Source organism: Poecilia reticulata, linkage group LG6 (assembly GCF_000633615.1).
Source record: "Poecilia reticulata strain Guanapo linkage group LG6, Guppy_female_1.0+MT, whole genome shotgun sequence".
Lineage (NCBI taxonomy): Eukaryota > Metazoa > Chordata > Actinopteri > Cyprinodontiformes > Poeciliidae > Poecilia > Poecilia reticulata.
This window is the reverse complement of record NC_024336.1, coordinates 13489614-13505753: the sequence shown is the minus strand read 5'-3', so window position 1 is coordinate 13505753 and position 16140 is coordinate 13489614. Positions and strand designations below refer to the sequence as shown.

The window sequence follows — 16140 nt, the reverse complement described above, 5'->3', positions numbered from 1 at the left end:
CCCGGAGGAACACCCGCCCCACTACTCTTGCAGTTGGTTTGCTCTACAAAACCTGAAAATTATGCCTRAACCGGACATTGTATGCCCATTCGTTACAAACAAATAAACCACTTCAAATAAATAAATAATGAAAGTTAYTGGAGAACACATAAAAGTGGATGTAACTAGGATGTGAGGCGCTAGCAACAGTTTTCTGACCATCTGAATAGGTGATCGTCAGATCCTTACGTCACACGTTGCTGGACGTCCCCCTTGTCATATTTGGTGTTTTGCTGCATGTGAACGGACTTTGCTTCATTTGTAACAAAGTTTGTACGCAACCATGTAAGTTTTGCTTACACGGCATTTGACACATTTCTTAAGCTACATACATGTGCTCGTATGTAGCCTCTTTAAGAATGGATTCTTAGGTAGTGTAGTGTCGAAAATTACCTAACGTTAGCAGAGTGAGGAAGAGCTAGCATGCTACTAGCTGTAAAACCGTCAAATCTCAACAATGTGTGTCAAGCGTAATAACAATCAAAGGTCGTGTTATTAGGTGAGCCTTTGGTTAGCTGACGTGCAGCTTTSAAGCTGACTAACCCATGTGTTAAATGACAACAGAGAAATCTGATGTAGTATAACTTGAGTTACAACTACGCATGCACATAGTGACTTGTTTTTCTTTTCTGCTCAGATATACAGCGGAATAATTAGAATAAGTTGCACCTCTTAACGCCAGCTCCGTTTCTGTAGCGATGTATGGACGTGTGTACTCCAGGATTCTCCATCGAGCTTCTAGCTACAGGCTGAAGGTTTATCGCAAAGTCCCATTCCAAGTTTGTATTTTGATCAGACTGTACTGTGTTCATATGCACATTTTATCAAAATTCTGGTATTTTGTGTTTATGATGCCAAACTTGTAGCCTTATGTTATTGTCCATTTTCAGACAGCCCACAACTGTCCCTTTTCATCCTGGAGTCTCTCTCGATCAGACCAAAGTTTCTGCACTGGGAAGGAATCTGGAGTCTGGACTCGAAGTTGCTGTCATTTCTCAACACGACAGGATTTAGACTTTCAGCAGAGCCAAGTGCAGATTAATAGCATCCTAAGAAGCAATGAACAGGTAAGAGAAATCACACTGAATAACAATAAATAATATTTCGGAGCAAAACATGCTGTAGCTCAGCTGGTCCCACAGATAGAAAAGGAACAGTGGCGATTTTTGATTTGGTTAATATGGCTTTCCACCCTGGGTAGCATTATTTGAGGGTTGTCATTAGCGTGTAATGGGAAAAAAGTTTAATTTGCGCCCAAATTTTCTTTTGCTTTCCAGTTAGTGAGGRAAAGCAAATCCCTATTTTTGTTGCCCTACAGCTGAATAATGCTGAGAAGTTGGTGTCTAATCTATTATTTAACTTTTTTACTAAATCACATTCAATAAATACGATTATTAAGAAAACAATGTTTTTTCAGTAAGTTAATTCATTAAGTGAAACGCATTATAATTACATACATACAGATATCTTCAAGTCTTTATTCCTCTTAATAAACATGCTTACATGAGATGCTTACATCTCATGTAAGCATGGCATTTAAGAGCATAATATCACATCACACCATTAAAAACATGTTTAATATGTTCTTAATGTGCATGTATATATATATATATATATATATATATATATATATATATATAAGCGCACTTTTTTTTGGAATAGGCAATTCCGTAAATAATAATCTGATTTATTTATATGTCTGCAGATTGACTGAGATTTTAATCACGAAGGTGCCTTTTGGTTTCAGGCTGTGAATGTGCCTGAGTTTGATGGGAGGGCACTCAGCGCTGTGAGAAAGTTCGACAGCAACCATTTACCTGCAAATACTCCTAATGAGGACCGTCGTAGTGCAGCCACATGCTTACAGGTATGCATCTACTTTTTATGTTTTAATTTTTTTTTCCCCCAATTTTTAAAACGCAAATTTTTTGTGTGTGTGTAATCCCCAGTCAAAGGGCATGCTGTTTGGAGTGTTTGACGGCCACGGGGGCTGGGCATGTGCCCAGGCCGTAAGCGAGCGGCTGCTGTACTATATAGCAGTGGCAATGATGCCAAAACAAGCCCTGGAAGAGCTTGATAAGTGCATGGAACTTGGCAGGCCTGTCCCACCCATTTTGCAATGGTATAAACATCATTCAGATTTTAACTATCGCGAATCCGCACCCCTGTACATAAGACACCTCAGAGTCTTCTGGCAAGAGTTACTGGACAATGAGGAGCATGACGAAGGCATGAGGTAGGCTAACATGTTTGTAGTTCTGAAATGCTAGGTATGAAACTTAGTGAAAATACCACAATTTCAAACACAAGTTTATAACATGATCTCATTGCTTTTATTTCAGAAAAGAACCAAATATTTCTGCTACTAAAAAAAAACCTGTGATATAATTTGTAGTTATATTAATGTTATCTTTAATATTTAGATACTTTTTTTGACTCTTCCAAGCAGATGAATTTGTTCAGCCAGCTGACAGGTTATTTATATTATTATTGGAATTATTATAGGTCCTTGATCTGTTTCCATATTACCTCTGCATGTTTTGTTTTTTTAACCCGTTTGCATTTTCTTGAAAATGGTTTTTTTTCTGATGGGTGCCTGTCTGTTCTTTTTTTGTGTGTGTGTGTGTGTGTGTGAAATATTTGTTGCCTTTTTTTGAAACTTGCTCTGGATCTCAGTGTTTCTCTATGTTATGACAAATCAGATATTTTAGGATTACTTTAGAGTTACAATATTACTGGTGTAACTTTGAACTTGAATTGGATGGCATGAATATGCAGCTTTTAGTGAAACACTTTTATCTATTATGTCACAACATTTTTACATAAACCTTTACAATTTGTTGAAAAGCATCTTCAGTGAGAGAATCTCAATGAACCAAACCTGGTCATATTTTTTTCTAGTCCTCAGGAGGCTCTGAGTTGTGCCTTTAGACGTCTTGATGCCGACATCTCTTTGGAGGCTCAAGTCCCACTTCCCAGTGACCTTATGAAAAGTACAGCCATCCAGGTAACTACACACAAGTCTTTTTCGCTTCAGAGCTAACGCAGTCTGAATAATACAGAAGGAAAAATGTCAGTCAGCCATCCCTCCTCTCAATTGAGTTCTTCATGATGTGTTTGGGCCTATGTTTTAAGGTTCCCTTGATGGGAATCAGTCAGTACCCTAGTGGTTTTATATCCACAGCTATCAGGCAGCCTTAAACAGGAGTTCTAGAGATGCGTACATTCCCCACCTATGACTTTCCTTTCCAGGTGGCATTTGCTGGATGCACTGCCTGTGTGGCTCACGTTGGAACCGATGGGATCCACGTGGCAAATGCAGGAGACTGCCGCGCAGTTTTAGGGGTGCAGAACAGTGACGGTTCATGGAGTGCTGTCCCTCTTTCCAAAGACCACAACTCACAGAACCAAGATGAGCTGGAACGTATCAGAGCACAGCATCCACCTTCAGAGAGAGACACAGTGGTGACAGAGGACAGACTGCTGGGGGTGAGTTGGTGCCTCAATGCTATAAACAAAGAAAATCKGATTCATGAAATACTGTAAGTGTGCTGAATGTGCTGATTTTTGTTTTCTTTTCTCCGTCTCATTTTCAGGTTCTCATGCCTCTACGTGCCTTCGGTGATGTGAGATTCAAGTGGAGCGCTGAGCTGCAGCAGAGCATTTTAGCCAGCCTTGAGGCTGGAGTGGATCTTGACTCTCTGAACTTGTATCAGTACACTCCGCCTAACTATTTAACACCGCCGTACCTGGAAGTGACACCGGAGATAACCTATCACAAGCTGAGACCCCAGGACCGCTTCCTGATCCTCGGCACCGACGGGTTGTGGGACGAATTCTCAAGCGAGGAGGCAGTGCGGCTAGTTGGAGAACACCTGAGTGGAATTCATTTACAGGTTTGCTCAGGGAAACCCGCTAAATACATTACTATATACTGCCCATGTGTGTTTGGACAATGTGCTGATTTTGCCTAGGGTGGTGCAAACAATTAAGCTAAAAGGTCAATTCTATCTATTTTTTTTAAACAGGTGAAGGTAGCTTTACACAGCTTTTAAAATTAAATCAATGAAAACACATTTTGTATTTGCTCAGGTTATCTTTGGGGAAAATTAACATTTCTTTGTTGATCCCAGACGTTTAAATTTARCAACAGAGAAAGAACAGAACAAAAATGTTACTTCTTCATCCAAACCATACCTGGAGTGCTGATTTGATCTCTTCATGCGTGTTTGATGAATTTTTGAATCTCCCATAGCAACCGTTCGGGGGTGGCTATATGTTTGCTCTCACGAAGGATGGAAAGCATTGTTGTGATGTTGAACTGATGGCAGAGTGTCAGAAAGAGTAGGAGCTTCTTAAAGAGACAGAAGGCCAATTTCAAAGTGTCAAATTTCTTTTAATCATTTGTTCTTTAAACGACTGAAGATAATATGTTATGGATTTGAGTTATAAGATGGCGCAATGTGCCTGGAAAATACATAAATTAAAAGGTTGCCAGACTGAAAACATTACTGTTTACAGCAAGTCAATTCATATTTATCATGTCTTGACTATCTGTCATGTCTTTTTGACTTTTCAACCTCCGCTCATTTAGGCTCCAGTTTCTCCTTTGGAGCGGAAGCTGAAGCTGGGTCAGATGCACGAACTCTTGCTGAAGCGGCGAGCTCGCGCCTCTCCGGCTCTGGATAAAAACGCCGGCACTCATCTGATCCGACACGCTCTTGGAACTGGAGAGTATGGGGAGCTGTCCCAGGAGAGGCTGGCCTCAATGCTCTCTCTGCCGGAGGACCTGGCCAGAATGTACAGGGACGATATCACAGTTACTGTGGTGTATTTGAACTACGACCTGGCTAGACCCCGCCACAGTTAGCAGACTCAGTGAGTYGTACCACAGAACTACGCTTGGTTACGTACAGTCAGTATTTTGCCATGGCCGGTGTTACGTGAGCTGTTTTACAGATGAGGTGAAGTGAAATGATCGTTTTTCAATGTCATATTCTGTCCAGACATTATTTTACTTGAATCACTGTTGATTACCTTTAAAATTTCAGACATATAATCCCAGTTTTCCTTTGGGAGAGAAAGTTTCATGTCAGCACTTTTACCTTTGTCAGTATTCCTGTTGGTGTCTTTGCACAGACAATCCATCTTTGCCTTTTTTTTCCTGTTTACTTTGTGTTAATGTGAGGCTAAGAGGTTTACCGTAAAATTTCTATGAAGAGTATCATGTTGATTTAATCAACTGTTGATGTTTTTAAATTATCTGTTCCATAATGGGGAAAATATATATATATTATTTTATAAATAAATACATAAATGAATACCAAAAAAAAAATCTGTTCTTTTTTGCAGAAACGTTTTGTTTTGAAGTTTATCATTTAGAACAGTTCAATTCTCTGATATCTCAAGATATCAACAGCAGAGTTTTCAAAGTTTTCACAATAAACTGTGAACGTTGCTTTAAGAGCYGGGGGACATTGGAGCCAATCCGATCCTTCGCTGTTTTGTAAACACGAGTGTTTGTCCTTAGTGACAAAAGTTCATCCAGACAAGTTTGATTGTTTTGCAAACAAATCCCAAGTGGAAAATATCAATTTAGTTTATCACTAAAACGCTTCAGAAGATTTTTTTTATATATGTATTCTTTTATAGAATATCAGAGAAAGATAATAGATGTTGGAAAAATTTAAGTGGAAAGTCTTGCCTCCATAAGCACACCTCTATGTTTGGCTGAGCCTGCTTTCATCGTTGGTTTCTGTTTTTAACCATTTCCCCCTTGATGAAGTCATACGGAAACTCAGCATTACTGGTGTTAAACGGTAAACATAGGGTCAGCGGTTTGATTTCACAGTAAGAGCACGGTAGTGTGGTGGAGAAGAAAGTTCACTATTGGAGGAAGTGCTAATACTCGAGGAACTTTGGTAAAGGTTACAAACTTGACTGGCACAAAGCAGTGGGGACAGTGAGAGAGGATCCAGCGACGGTAGGGACAGATCCGCTGGGTGTCAGAAATGAAGGACATGACTGGAATCAGGAGGATTTTGATAGTGACCCTCATCTTCTGGCAACTCAAGGTGAGAGATTCACATTTAGTTTAGCTGTTTTGAAACCCATATTTTCTAAAAAGGGATTATGTTTTAAATGTGCAAATCTACTATGTAAAAAAATATGTATATTATACCCTTCCTTGATAAACTATTAGATAAATATATAAATATGTTGCCATGAAAAAAGTGGTTTATTTTACTCCCATTGTTTGCTTTTTATTACCATAACATTTTTWAAAAAAAATTTGTTTCTTTCTTTTATTTATTTCAAAGTTGTTCCATATTTTCTCCATTTGTGTATAATTGCTGTGTTTCCCTGGAGCCTCACAGTTTTAAGGTGAATAAGCTCAACTTATTATCTGTCTTAAATATTAKTGTCTTGTAGGTTAGAATATTTAGGTGAGTTTGGAGAGGTAGTGGAAACATCTGCAGTGATCGATCTGGATCTGTCTATTTCTAGTWTATCCCAGTACATTCTGAGAATAAGACAATTTAAAATAAAAATGTAAAACTTCAAAGCTAATAGGTTTTTGTTTTTGCTAATAAGTACATTTTTTTTTCATAAAATATATAGCTTCTTTTTTCTGTGATTTAGGTTGTAGGTTGCTTTAATTTAGGTTTCAAAAATCACTTAAGTTGCATTAATATATTTATATGTTGCAAAATKTGTTATCAAATGATTTAATAATTTTTTWAAACTAAAGTGAAATCAATTAAATGTCATATTTTCTTTGCAGATGAACGCTTTGCAAACATGATGACATAGCAATCATAGCAATGATTTAAGGGAGGAGAAGAAGTTATTGCAACATGAAGTCGGGGTCAAATGTGACAGAGCAGAGAAATACAAGTCAACGTAATATGACTGCATATATATCAGTCAGTTATAAAATAGTCAAAAAGTTATTTTATGTCAATTAATTTAAAAAAGGCAAACGCATATATTATTGATTCATTACCACAGGGATGATCCACAAGGAAGTTTTAGTCACAAAAGGCCATTGGTAGATATGCTGGCTGTTTACAGAGTACCTTATTAAAGCCTGTTAACAGAAAGTCTGGTGGAAGGAAAAGCGTGGTGCACAGGCAACACTGATAACCACACTGCTGAGAGGAAAGTGAAGCAAAAATGAGTCACCAAGTACAGATGTATCCTGGACACAGTTTATAGCTGTTATATTTCTTCCCACCCATTTGTAACCCTAAATTGAGCATTACTGCCATGTAGTAAAAAAAATACTACAACAGTTTGGATAACTGTTGAATGTTTGCTCCACAGTGTTTGGTATCTCTAGATCCAGCATGGACACAACTGAGGTTCTTGGGCAAAATTCACAATAATACAAACAGTCCAAATGAAAGCAACCATGAGGTATATTTAAAACAACGTTTTCATCACTTACTGAGTGAGAATCATGCCTGTAACGCAGCATGGTGTCCTCATTCCAACAGGATGATGCCGCCACCGTCCTGCAGCTGCCAGAGCATGCACTGACTGACGGTCTGAGGCGGGTGAAGAGGGACTGGGTTATTCCAAACATCAATTTTCCAGAAAACGCCCCGGGACTACATCCCAAATTTCTGGTGATAGTAAGTGAGTTTTTGTTTGAGAAACTTACTGCTGTCAATACGTGTGCTCTGAAATATTCCTCTTCAAAATATTTCCATGTTTTGGTTGTGATTTTATTTGTTATTTTTTTGTTTTTTCCAAAGCTCCAGTCAAGTAAAGCTGAAACAGAAGCCATAACCTACAGGATCAGTGGCCCAGGTGCGGATCAGCCCCCTGAAGGTATTTTTACTGTCGATGACCGGTCTGGTATGATGTATGTGACCGAGCCACTGGACAGGGAGAAACAAGCCAAATACACTGTAAGCCACATTTAAACATTTCTTCTTTTTTGTCATTCCTAATACGAGACTGATGGCGTTGAGCAGATGAAATCCTTCTGGATGTTTCTGTTACAGCTGTGGGTTTATGCCCTGAAAGAGTCAGCGAACGCAGAGCAGCCCATGGAGCTCATCATCAACGTCATTGACCAGAATGACAACAAACCAGAATTCACTCAGAAAGTTTTCACCGGCACAGTGAGCGAAAGTGCCGAAGTTGGTGAGGAGTCAGTACAGCAAGCTAGCAGAACCTAAATATTCATTTCAGTTGGGAGTCATAACTTGATTTCTTCTACAGGTAAATCCATCTTGAGGGTAACAGCTGTAGATAAGGACGATCCAAACACGGACAAYGCTATGATTAGGTATCAAATGCCCACAGAAGGGATGTTTGCCATAAACGCAGTGAGTGGACGGATCAGTCTGAAGGAACAGGGATTGGATAGAGAGGTAATGAGGCTTTCTGTGTGAGCATTTTTATCTTTTATTTCCCCCACAACTTTATTGCGGATTTTGTCCTTCTAGACTCACCCAGAATACAAAGTGATCATTATTGCTGCTGATATGAACGGGGAAGGGCAGACCACAACCTGCACTGCTATCATTACCGTTACTGACAGCAACGATAATGCTCCAGATTTCACTGACACATCTGTAAGTTGCAAAACATACTCTGTAATATGATRAAATTAAAAATGAGCTTAAAGTTTAACTTTTGAACTCACCGAGGAGTGTTTCTTGCTCTGTCCAAGATGTCCACAACAGTCCATGAGAACGAGATAGGAGTCGAGGTAGCAAGACTGAAAGTCACTGACATGGACGAGCCAGGATCTCCAAATTCAAACACCAAATACTCCATCATCAAAGGCAATGAAGGTGGAGCCTTTAACATCACTGTTGGTTCAAATAAGATGGAGGGAATAATCACAACTGCCAAGGTTCAGGAAATTACCCTTAAAGTTTTATTCACAAGTCACATAAGCATCACGTTTACTTATCTTCTGTCCTTCTTTTCCAAGGAGCTRGATTTTGAGAGCTTGTCTGAGTACAAACTCTTGGTGGTGGTGACAAACGACGCGCCGTTTTCTGTCCCCGTGTCCACCTCTACGGCCACAGTCACAATAAAAGTCATTGACAGAAACGAGCCTCCTGTTTTCAGCCCAGCTGAGGTTCACCTAACCCTCTCAGAAGATGTGAGAGTCGGCACTCCTGTGGTTCACCTCAAAGCAAGGGACCCGGACAGAGCCAGAGCACAGCGCGTAATGTAATCAAAACACACACCGCTTGCCTATTAGTGTCTTCAACATTTGATTGAACTCTCTGACCAGCATGTTGCATGTTTCTACTGCTTTTTTGACAGCTTACATTTGGTGGGCCTGGAAGACCTCTGTGCCATCACCCTAATGTTTTGGAATGAAATTGGAATGAATAAAAACTAAAAGCCCAATCAGATTCCATTATTTAACCAGTCAAAGAGTAACATCAGAAAATAACGCTTTAGTTTTCAGGAGGGGTTTGTTTAGTTTTGTTCTTTGACATGAAGCAACAAACTATAAAGATTTATTGTACAGTTATTTTAATGTGTGTGTTAATATTTGGGAAAGTTGGTTCATGTTTACCAATGGTGTTATAAAATGTTTGTATTTTTTGTAAAGGTGTTCCATATTTTTATTGTAAAGATATAAGGTACTTTCAAAAAAGGAACTAAAAAAAGAGAAATTATTGTTTTTATTCAAATAGACGTCATACATGTTCCAAATAAGCTCATGAACTAGCAGAACTATATGATAAATATACAGTAAAAGTTGCTTGAAAAGTAAATCACTGGTGAAAACGCATACCTTATAATAAATTATTTCTGTTTTTCAGTTTTATATATTTGAAACGTTTAGTAATTTCCATAGACTACTTTAAATAATCATGTTAAATAATGTTAATGTTAATAAACTGCAATTAAGACAAAAAATATTCTCAGGATTTCTTTTTTTTTTTTTTTTAGATATTGTAAAAATTCAGTCCCGTTTATTTTAAGTCTTAAATGGAAAAAGCTGTACTTTTTCCCACATAAATATTTGGTCTGTTTTTGAAATAGAAATGTTGATATACATTTAGTAATCAAGCTGTTTGTCTTGATTTCAGATACAAACTCTACAACGACAGCGCCCAGTGGCTGAGCACCAACCACAGCACCGGATCACTTAAAGTTGTGAGCAGCATGGACCGAGAGTCGCAATACGTCAGAGATAACAAATATACAGTCTTAGTTTTGGCTTATGATGACAGTAAATTTAAACTTTTATTGTTTTTACTGAACCATCACTTTGTAAATTCTCCTGAACAAATTGAAAACAACTTTCTTAACTCCTCCAGATCTAATTCCAGCTACAGGAACTGGTACTCTAGTTGTGAGTTTGGTGGATGTGAATGACCAGCTTCCAGTGGTCAGGCAGACAACTGCCACTCTGTGCAACTCTGACCCTTTTCCTGCACTCCTGGACATAGTGGATCCGGATGGACCGGGTCATGCTGGGCCATTTACAGTGGAGCTTATAGGAGGACACAAGAAGAGCTGGATTCTCAAAATCAATTCCACAAGTAAAGTGGCTGAGATGCTGATGAAGTGTTATGTGGATAAACTCTGTTTTCAGACAGCTAACTAGTGATCCAAAAATAAAGTGTTGTAAAGTTTATATTTTGCTTCCTCCCCTTAGGCAATGTGGCAGCTCTTTACCCCAAACAAAACCTATCTCCTGCGAACTATAATGTTACCATGAGGATTTATGACGTTGGGGGTCTCTACAAAGACAATACGCTGGCCGTACAGGTGTGCCACTGTCAAGGGGAAGCAGATGCCTGCTTGCTGAGGAGTGACAGACARGAAGGCATCCCTTCTTTTGCAACCCCTCTACTAGGATCTATTTTTGGCCTTCTGTGTAGGTGGCCATTTTATCCTGAAAATAACTTAATCTGTTTTGTCTTTTGTGACTTACTTTGCATTYGATTGCAGTGCTGCTCCTGCTGCTCCTGTTGCTGCTGGTCAGCAGAAAGAGGAGGGCGGGGAAGGAGGACCCTCTCCTGGAAGATCTGACCCGTGATCACATCATCTGCTACAGCGAGGAGGGAGGAGGTGAAGACGATAGGGTAGGTGGAGAGGCAGCGGAACAGTGCACATTTGCCTTTAAGAAGACAAAATGTTTTGAGATTCAAGCATAACAACATACGGTACATAAAGCACCTTGTTAAAGTATTCGCACCCATTGAACTTTGCCCCCATTTTGTCATCTTACATCCATAAACCCAAATGTATTTTAGTTAAAATTGATGTGAAAGACTGACGCAAAATAGTGCATAATTGATGATAGAAGGAACGGGAAATTATATTTTATAAATTCAATCTAAAAGTGTGCCATACACATGCATACAACCTCCTTTAACTCTGATATCCCTGAATTATAATACCTCAGAGGTTGTAATTTTTTCATCTGTGTGTGACACATGTATTACACTTTTACTTTCAGTGTTTGGAACGACTCATTCTTACGTAACTATCTGCAATTAAATATTTCAGCTGACTTCTGCATTTAAAAAAATCTTATATTAGAACAGATTAATCTAAGTGTAAGACTTGCTAAGAGCAGTTTGTGTGCCAATGTGAAGCAGCAAAAGTTGCAATCCTGTTTTTTTGTTTTTTTGCAGGACTATGATTTGACCCAGTTGCACAGAGGGCTGGACAACCGACCTCAAGTCTTCAGCACAGACGTGTTTCCCACTGTCCAGGATCGACCGGGGTACCGTCTGCAAATCCAAGCCAACGAGGAAGTGTGCAACTTTATTGAACATGTGAGAAATCAAAAGATCGAAATACAGCATGTTAGAACTGCTTCATAGTTCCCAAAAACATTCAATGCATCCTGAATCTTTATCTCTCATTGTTATGCTTTGTTCAGAACCTGCAAGTGGCAAACAGAGACCCCGCAGCTCCTCCCTATGACTCTCTTCTCGTGTTCGACTATGAGGGCGGAAGCTCTGAGGCGGACTCTCTCAGCTCCATTCAGTCCTCAGATTCGGACGAGGATCAGGATTTTCAGAGTTTGAATGAGTGGGGGCCACGCTTCGGCAGACTGGCAGACCTGTACGCTAAGGGAAGAGAGGAGGAAGACGATGACAACCAAACACTGCCAGGAAAATCAGAGTGGGTCTGACATGCCCAAATATATGTGGAGGTCATCTAAACTTACAGCAGTCTGTCCTGGGAATGACCGGTGGCCTTTTCCTGCCACCATGTGTGTTTTATTTTTACAGAGGCTGTGCTCTTTCTTTCTGTTAGCTTTGTGTGTGCTATTCCTGAGTTCTTTGACAATAATATTTAAACAGAAATTATATTTGATTGTTTTTGATGCACTTCTGTTTTACAGTTGTTTTTTATATCTCTTTATTGCCATTAAGTTATGTGATTTAAAGTTGTATTTACACCCTAAACTTTTTAAAATTTTACCACAGGACAGCTTCTAATTTTCATGTATTTAATGAGGATTTATGTTATAGTTTAGAGCAGGTGCTTTGCATGCTCTTTAGACATTCTAGTGTGGCTCCAATGTTGACTGAAAATGCTTAAGAAATTATCATTATTTAACTTGTACAGGTGATTAAAGAATGGCAGCTTGAGCTTCTGCAAGATATTTATTTGATTTCTCCTACAAGATCTTGTACTTTATTAGGTTCATAGAATTATATGAACCAAAGTTTTTGCTACATTTTTGAATCTTTGTACTTTAAATTTGGATGCATAAATAAAATAYGCCATAAATGAAACCAAGACTCTGATGCTTGAGTAATCCTGCCCTTTTTACTGATGACAAGCCTGATTCCTGACCAATGATTGTCCTGAACCTCCGTCTTAAGAATGAACTTTAGTCATTCATTATCTTCCAACTCAGATGAACTTTGACACCAAAAGTCCTCAGCGCTGTGCCACACCAAGGACTTATAGAAACAATGAGGAAAGGTTTTGGTTGTCTCTCCATTCTTTTTTCGTTATTTGATATTTTATTTTGAAATGAAGATCTGTGCAAGAAATGAATAAAAGGGATCAACTTTCAGTAAAGGTAAGTTAGTAAAAAAGGTAAATTAGGTGTGGAAAATTGTGAAAAGTGTCATTTATTACCTTCATTTATTTTAAATTTGACCCTGTTAATGTTTTTTTTCATCCACAACAGATGATGCAGAACATGTTTCAGGAGGGGTTGTACCAGGTTYTTTTCAAGGAGACTCGTCCAGCCAGTCCCTCCTCTGAGACCAGCAACACCAATAATGAGGAGCTCACAAATGTTAGGATTCATCGTTGGTTTGGGACTGTGGTAAACACAAGACTTTTAGTCACTGGGGTAAGGTGCCGTCTTTTTCTGCTCATCCAAAATACAGTACCAATAAAAGGTTCATGTACACTCATCAGGGACAACGTCTTAATTTRGAGTTTTTAAAAAGATGCATTTGAACAACAACAATAAAAACCTGGTGCACAACTCTAAATTATGAGTCAAAATTACACACACCCCCCTACTAATATCTGAATAGATATTTATTTTTTATTTACCCACTCGTCTTGTCAAAAAACGATAGAAGTCATTTCAATTGTCTGGCTTCAAGGCACAGACCCTACTTTAAGGAATAGTCCTCACATCTTCACCTGGGTTTAAGTTCASGCCACTCCGGGCCACTTTCACCTGCCTTTGTCCAGCGTAGTAATGTTCCTATTGTTTCAGTCATCTAATCTTTGATTTGAAGGGAAGCKTAACATTTTAAAGCTTGTACACCTTCGTCATTCCATTCAATCTGTGGAGTGCACCAGTAACATTAGCATCGAGAACAAATGCTGAGCATAATGTTACCACCTTTTGGCTCAATTCATAGTGACCAAATATCTCAGTTTTGTCTTGCGTTACTTAAAACAATTATCCAGRAGTTTAATTCCAACTTTTGGAGCAGGAGCTTCTTTCTTAGTCAACTCTCTCTSTGTGCATGTTGGGGTTAAACTTGTTTTACTGTGGACAGTAACACTGTTGTTCCACCATCTTGCATTACCTTTTCACCAGGGTGATGGCTGCATTGCTCCTTATTAATCTGAACAATTACAATTACAAGCAGACAGTTTGGTTWAGATAGTTGATAGTTTGACTCACTTATGTGTCCTAACAAGACAATGACTTGAAAGCACGCATCAACACTGTCTTTTACTGAAGAGAAGAGTAGAGCCTTAAATGTATTAAATGACGTCAATCTTTTTGAACAGAACGGAAATGTCTTTAAAAGCTCAAATTAATCTGAAATCCCTGCCTGTGATGAGTGTATGTAAACGTCGGGTTTCGTTTTCTTGGTTTTCTTAAGGTGATTCAGGTCCTCAGCGCCTTGGCTRGCGTTCTGACCACAGTGAGCCATGCGTGTGTGAGTTACGGCTGTTCTGTTGTCATGGTAACTCCAGTCTGGTCAAGCTTGTCAGTAAGTCAGCTTCTACTTTACAACGTTTTCACTAAGGGCACCTGAACTTGAGAGAAGGACGTTAAATCTAACTATTGATGACGTTACAGTATGCAGCTGCTGGGTGCCTGGCAATGGAGGTTCAGAGGAAGGCTAGTAACGTAAAGGTAAACATTTTATTTAGTTATATAGCCTAATATAATTTTTTCCAATGGGCTCTTTTGACTTGTTTTTCACTCCAAACAGATCATCATTCTCATGGCGCTGAACGTTTTCAGTCTGCTGTTTGGATTTGCTGCTCTGCTGGCCAATAGCCTCGCATCAGTGGAAGCTGCAGACCTGAGCTCATACCAGCAGGTGAAATCTGCTGAATTATTGATAATGTTCCTGTAATCAATGAGATTGTGACATTTCCCACTCTCTGTCCCCTTCCTGTTTTCATGTGACAAGCAGGCTGGTTCAAATGTTGCAAAGGCGAGCTACATAGTGTTCACTTCCCTGTGTTTTCTGGGAACACTCTACATTCTGTTCCTGTGCTGGAGAGGTCTGCGCCGATACAGCTCTCGCAACGTYAAGGCCTACATCCGCATCTCACAGGTATACGAATGCCTCCTGAGCCAAAGTACGTTTTACTTACAGTGGAAGCCAGACATGTTTAAACATTATGTAAAAAGACGCAAACCTGACTACGTGTCATTTAGTCTGATAACTGCTAACAGGTTCTTTTCCGACCTGAAGTGAATACTGTGCTGCGTGGGCTAACAGACCACTCAGTGAGGAAGAAGTCATTCATTTTATTTCAGTGTTATGCATATGAATGCTCATTTAAAAAGTTGCTGATTTATTGCACTTCTGGACTTTTTGCAGTTGATCACAATGTGGTTTTGATCAATTTTCTTAACAGGATCCAGAGGACACGAATGGGCTTCTGACGGAACAAGAAGACCCGAATCTGTAAAACTCAATGTAATGAAATATCTTTAAATTAGTTTTATGTGCATGCCATTTGTAAACTAAGTTATTGTTGCATTATATTTTTTGTATCATCTAGACATAAAAAAGTTAAATTGATGTAGTATAAACCTCTCCTCTGGGATTCTAGAAGAAATCAAGAACTTTAAGCTTCAAAGCAAATTAATCTCAAATCATAAACAGGATATGAAATGAAATGTGTGTGCTGATTTTGTTGCTAAAATATCCRTTTAATTCTTTGAGACGGTGCAAGTGTGGACATTGCTTTCGTTTCCCTWAACGTTGTTTCTGATATAGACACTAGAGGGCAGCATTGGTGATGTTGTAGACACCAAGGTTCATTTTCATACTTTCAAACTAAACTTTTATTTCAAAACYTTCAACTGAATTCATGTGTAAGGAGAAAAATGATGAGCAAGTGGAAAAGCTAAAATGGTAAAGTTGGTCTAAATCTTCTAAATAAAACCCAAAACAACCAGTGGACGGGCTTATACTCAATGCTTTTGTCAAACTTGAAGACATCTGCATCGGAAATGTTCGATACATTAGTTGGTAAAGCTGCAGATGTAGTGAAGGGTGTGGTGTGCGTGAGCATTTCGGTGATGGGGGATTTCATTAAGAACACATAACAAGGTCACAGACCATTCATGTAGCAAGTATGCACACACACCCACATACACACAGCGATATGCACAGACTTATATGAGTGAAAAAAAAAAAA

At 39.0% G+C, this 16140-nt stretch overlaps 3 protein-coding genes across 6 annotated transcripts in view; all 3 read left to right on the top strand.

Annotated features, from left to right (window-relative positions):
* The first annotated feature begins 13 nt into the window (after nucleotides 1–13).
* pdp2 (putative pyruvate dehydrogenase phosphatase isoenzyme 2) lies at nucleotides 14–5317 on the top strand. Of its 3 annotated transcripts, none has more exons than XM_017305252.1 (9): nucleotides 14–324; nucleotides 677–794; nucleotides 930–1106; nucleotides 1787–1906; nucleotides 1989–2275; nucleotides 2941–3046; nucleotides 3292–3528; nucleotides 3636–3935; nucleotides 4634–5317. In XM_017305252.1, exons 2-9 carry the CDS (start codon nucleotides 738–740, stop codon nucleotides 4907–4909), a joined length of 1560 nt encoding a protein of 519 aa, XP_017160741.1. In that variant the 5' UTR covers nucleotides 14–324; nucleotides 677–737; the 3' UTR covers nucleotides 4910–5317. The 3 variants fall into 3 exon arrangements, with proteins under 3 accessions (XP_017160741.1, XP_008409514.1, XP_008409516.1); XM_008411292.2 differs by having other exon boundaries at nucleotides 15–324; nucleotides 677–818; XM_008411294.2 differs by lacking the exon at nucleotides 14–324 and adding an exon at nucleotides 339–538 and having other exon boundaries at nucleotides 677–818.
* Nucleotides 5318–5871: 554 nt separating this feature from the next.
* On the top strand, nucleotides 5872–12840 carry LOC103466018 (B-cadherin). Its single transcript, XM_008411291.2, has 15 exons — nucleotides 5872–6113; nucleotides 7366–7458; nucleotides 7539–7676; nucleotides 7800–7955; nucleotides 8052–8193; nucleotides 8272–8423; nucleotides 8499–8627; nucleotides 8726–8911; nucleotides 8993–9237; nucleotides 10113–10255; nucleotides 10344–10568; nucleotides 10685–10906; nucleotides 10981–11114; nucleotides 11670–11813; nucleotides 11921–12840. The coding sequence occupies exons 1-15, from the start codon at nucleotides 6051–6053 to the stop codon at nucleotides 12173–12175; spliced, it is 2427 nt and encodes an 808-aa protein (XP_008409513.1). The 5' UTR covers nucleotides 5872–6050; the 3' UTR covers nucleotides 12176–12840.
* Nucleotides 12841–12999: 159 nt separating this feature from the next.
* Nucleotides 13000–16140, top strand: part of tmem253 (transmembrane protein 253) — a 5320-nt gene continuing 2179 nt past the window's right edge. Inside the window, exons 1-7 of one of the 2 annotated variants that reach the window (XM_008411290.2) lie at nucleotides 13000–13078; nucleotides 13190–13357; nucleotides 14358–14468; nucleotides 14558–14614; nucleotides 14694–14804; nucleotides 14901–15044; nucleotides 15352–15413. In XM_008411290.2, coding sequence (XP_008409512.2) covers nucleotides 13049–13078; nucleotides 13190–13357; nucleotides 14358–14468; nucleotides 14558–14614; nucleotides 14694–14804; nucleotides 14901–15044; nucleotides 15352–15405 — 675 coding nt within the window. In that variant the 5' untranslated portion in view covers nucleotides 13000–13048 and the 3' untranslated portion in view covers nucleotides 15406–15413. Of the gene's footprint in view, nucleotides 13079–13189; nucleotides 13358–14357; nucleotides 14469–14557; nucleotides 14615–14693; nucleotides 14805–14900; nucleotides 15045–15351; nucleotides 15448–16140 lie in introns of those variants that run through there. The other variant, XM_008411289.2, reaches the window with a different exon arrangement.

What these genes read in the sequence shown, in the direction of transcription:
- pdp2 (XM_008411292.2), top strand. Translation starts at nt 738, where the DNA reads ATGTATGGACGTGTGTACTCCAGGATTCTCCATCGAGCTTCTAGCTAC. An exon ending in GTGCAGCCACATGCTTACAG is followed by an intron (nt 1,907 to 1,988) that starts GTATGCATCTAC and finishes TGTAATCCCCAG; the next exon opens with TCAAAGGGCATGCTGTTTGG. An exon ending in GAGCATGACGAAGGCATGAG is followed by an intron (nt 2,276 to 2,940) that starts GTAGGCTAACAT and finishes ATTTTTTTCTAG; the next exon opens with TCCTCAGGAGGCTCTGAGTT.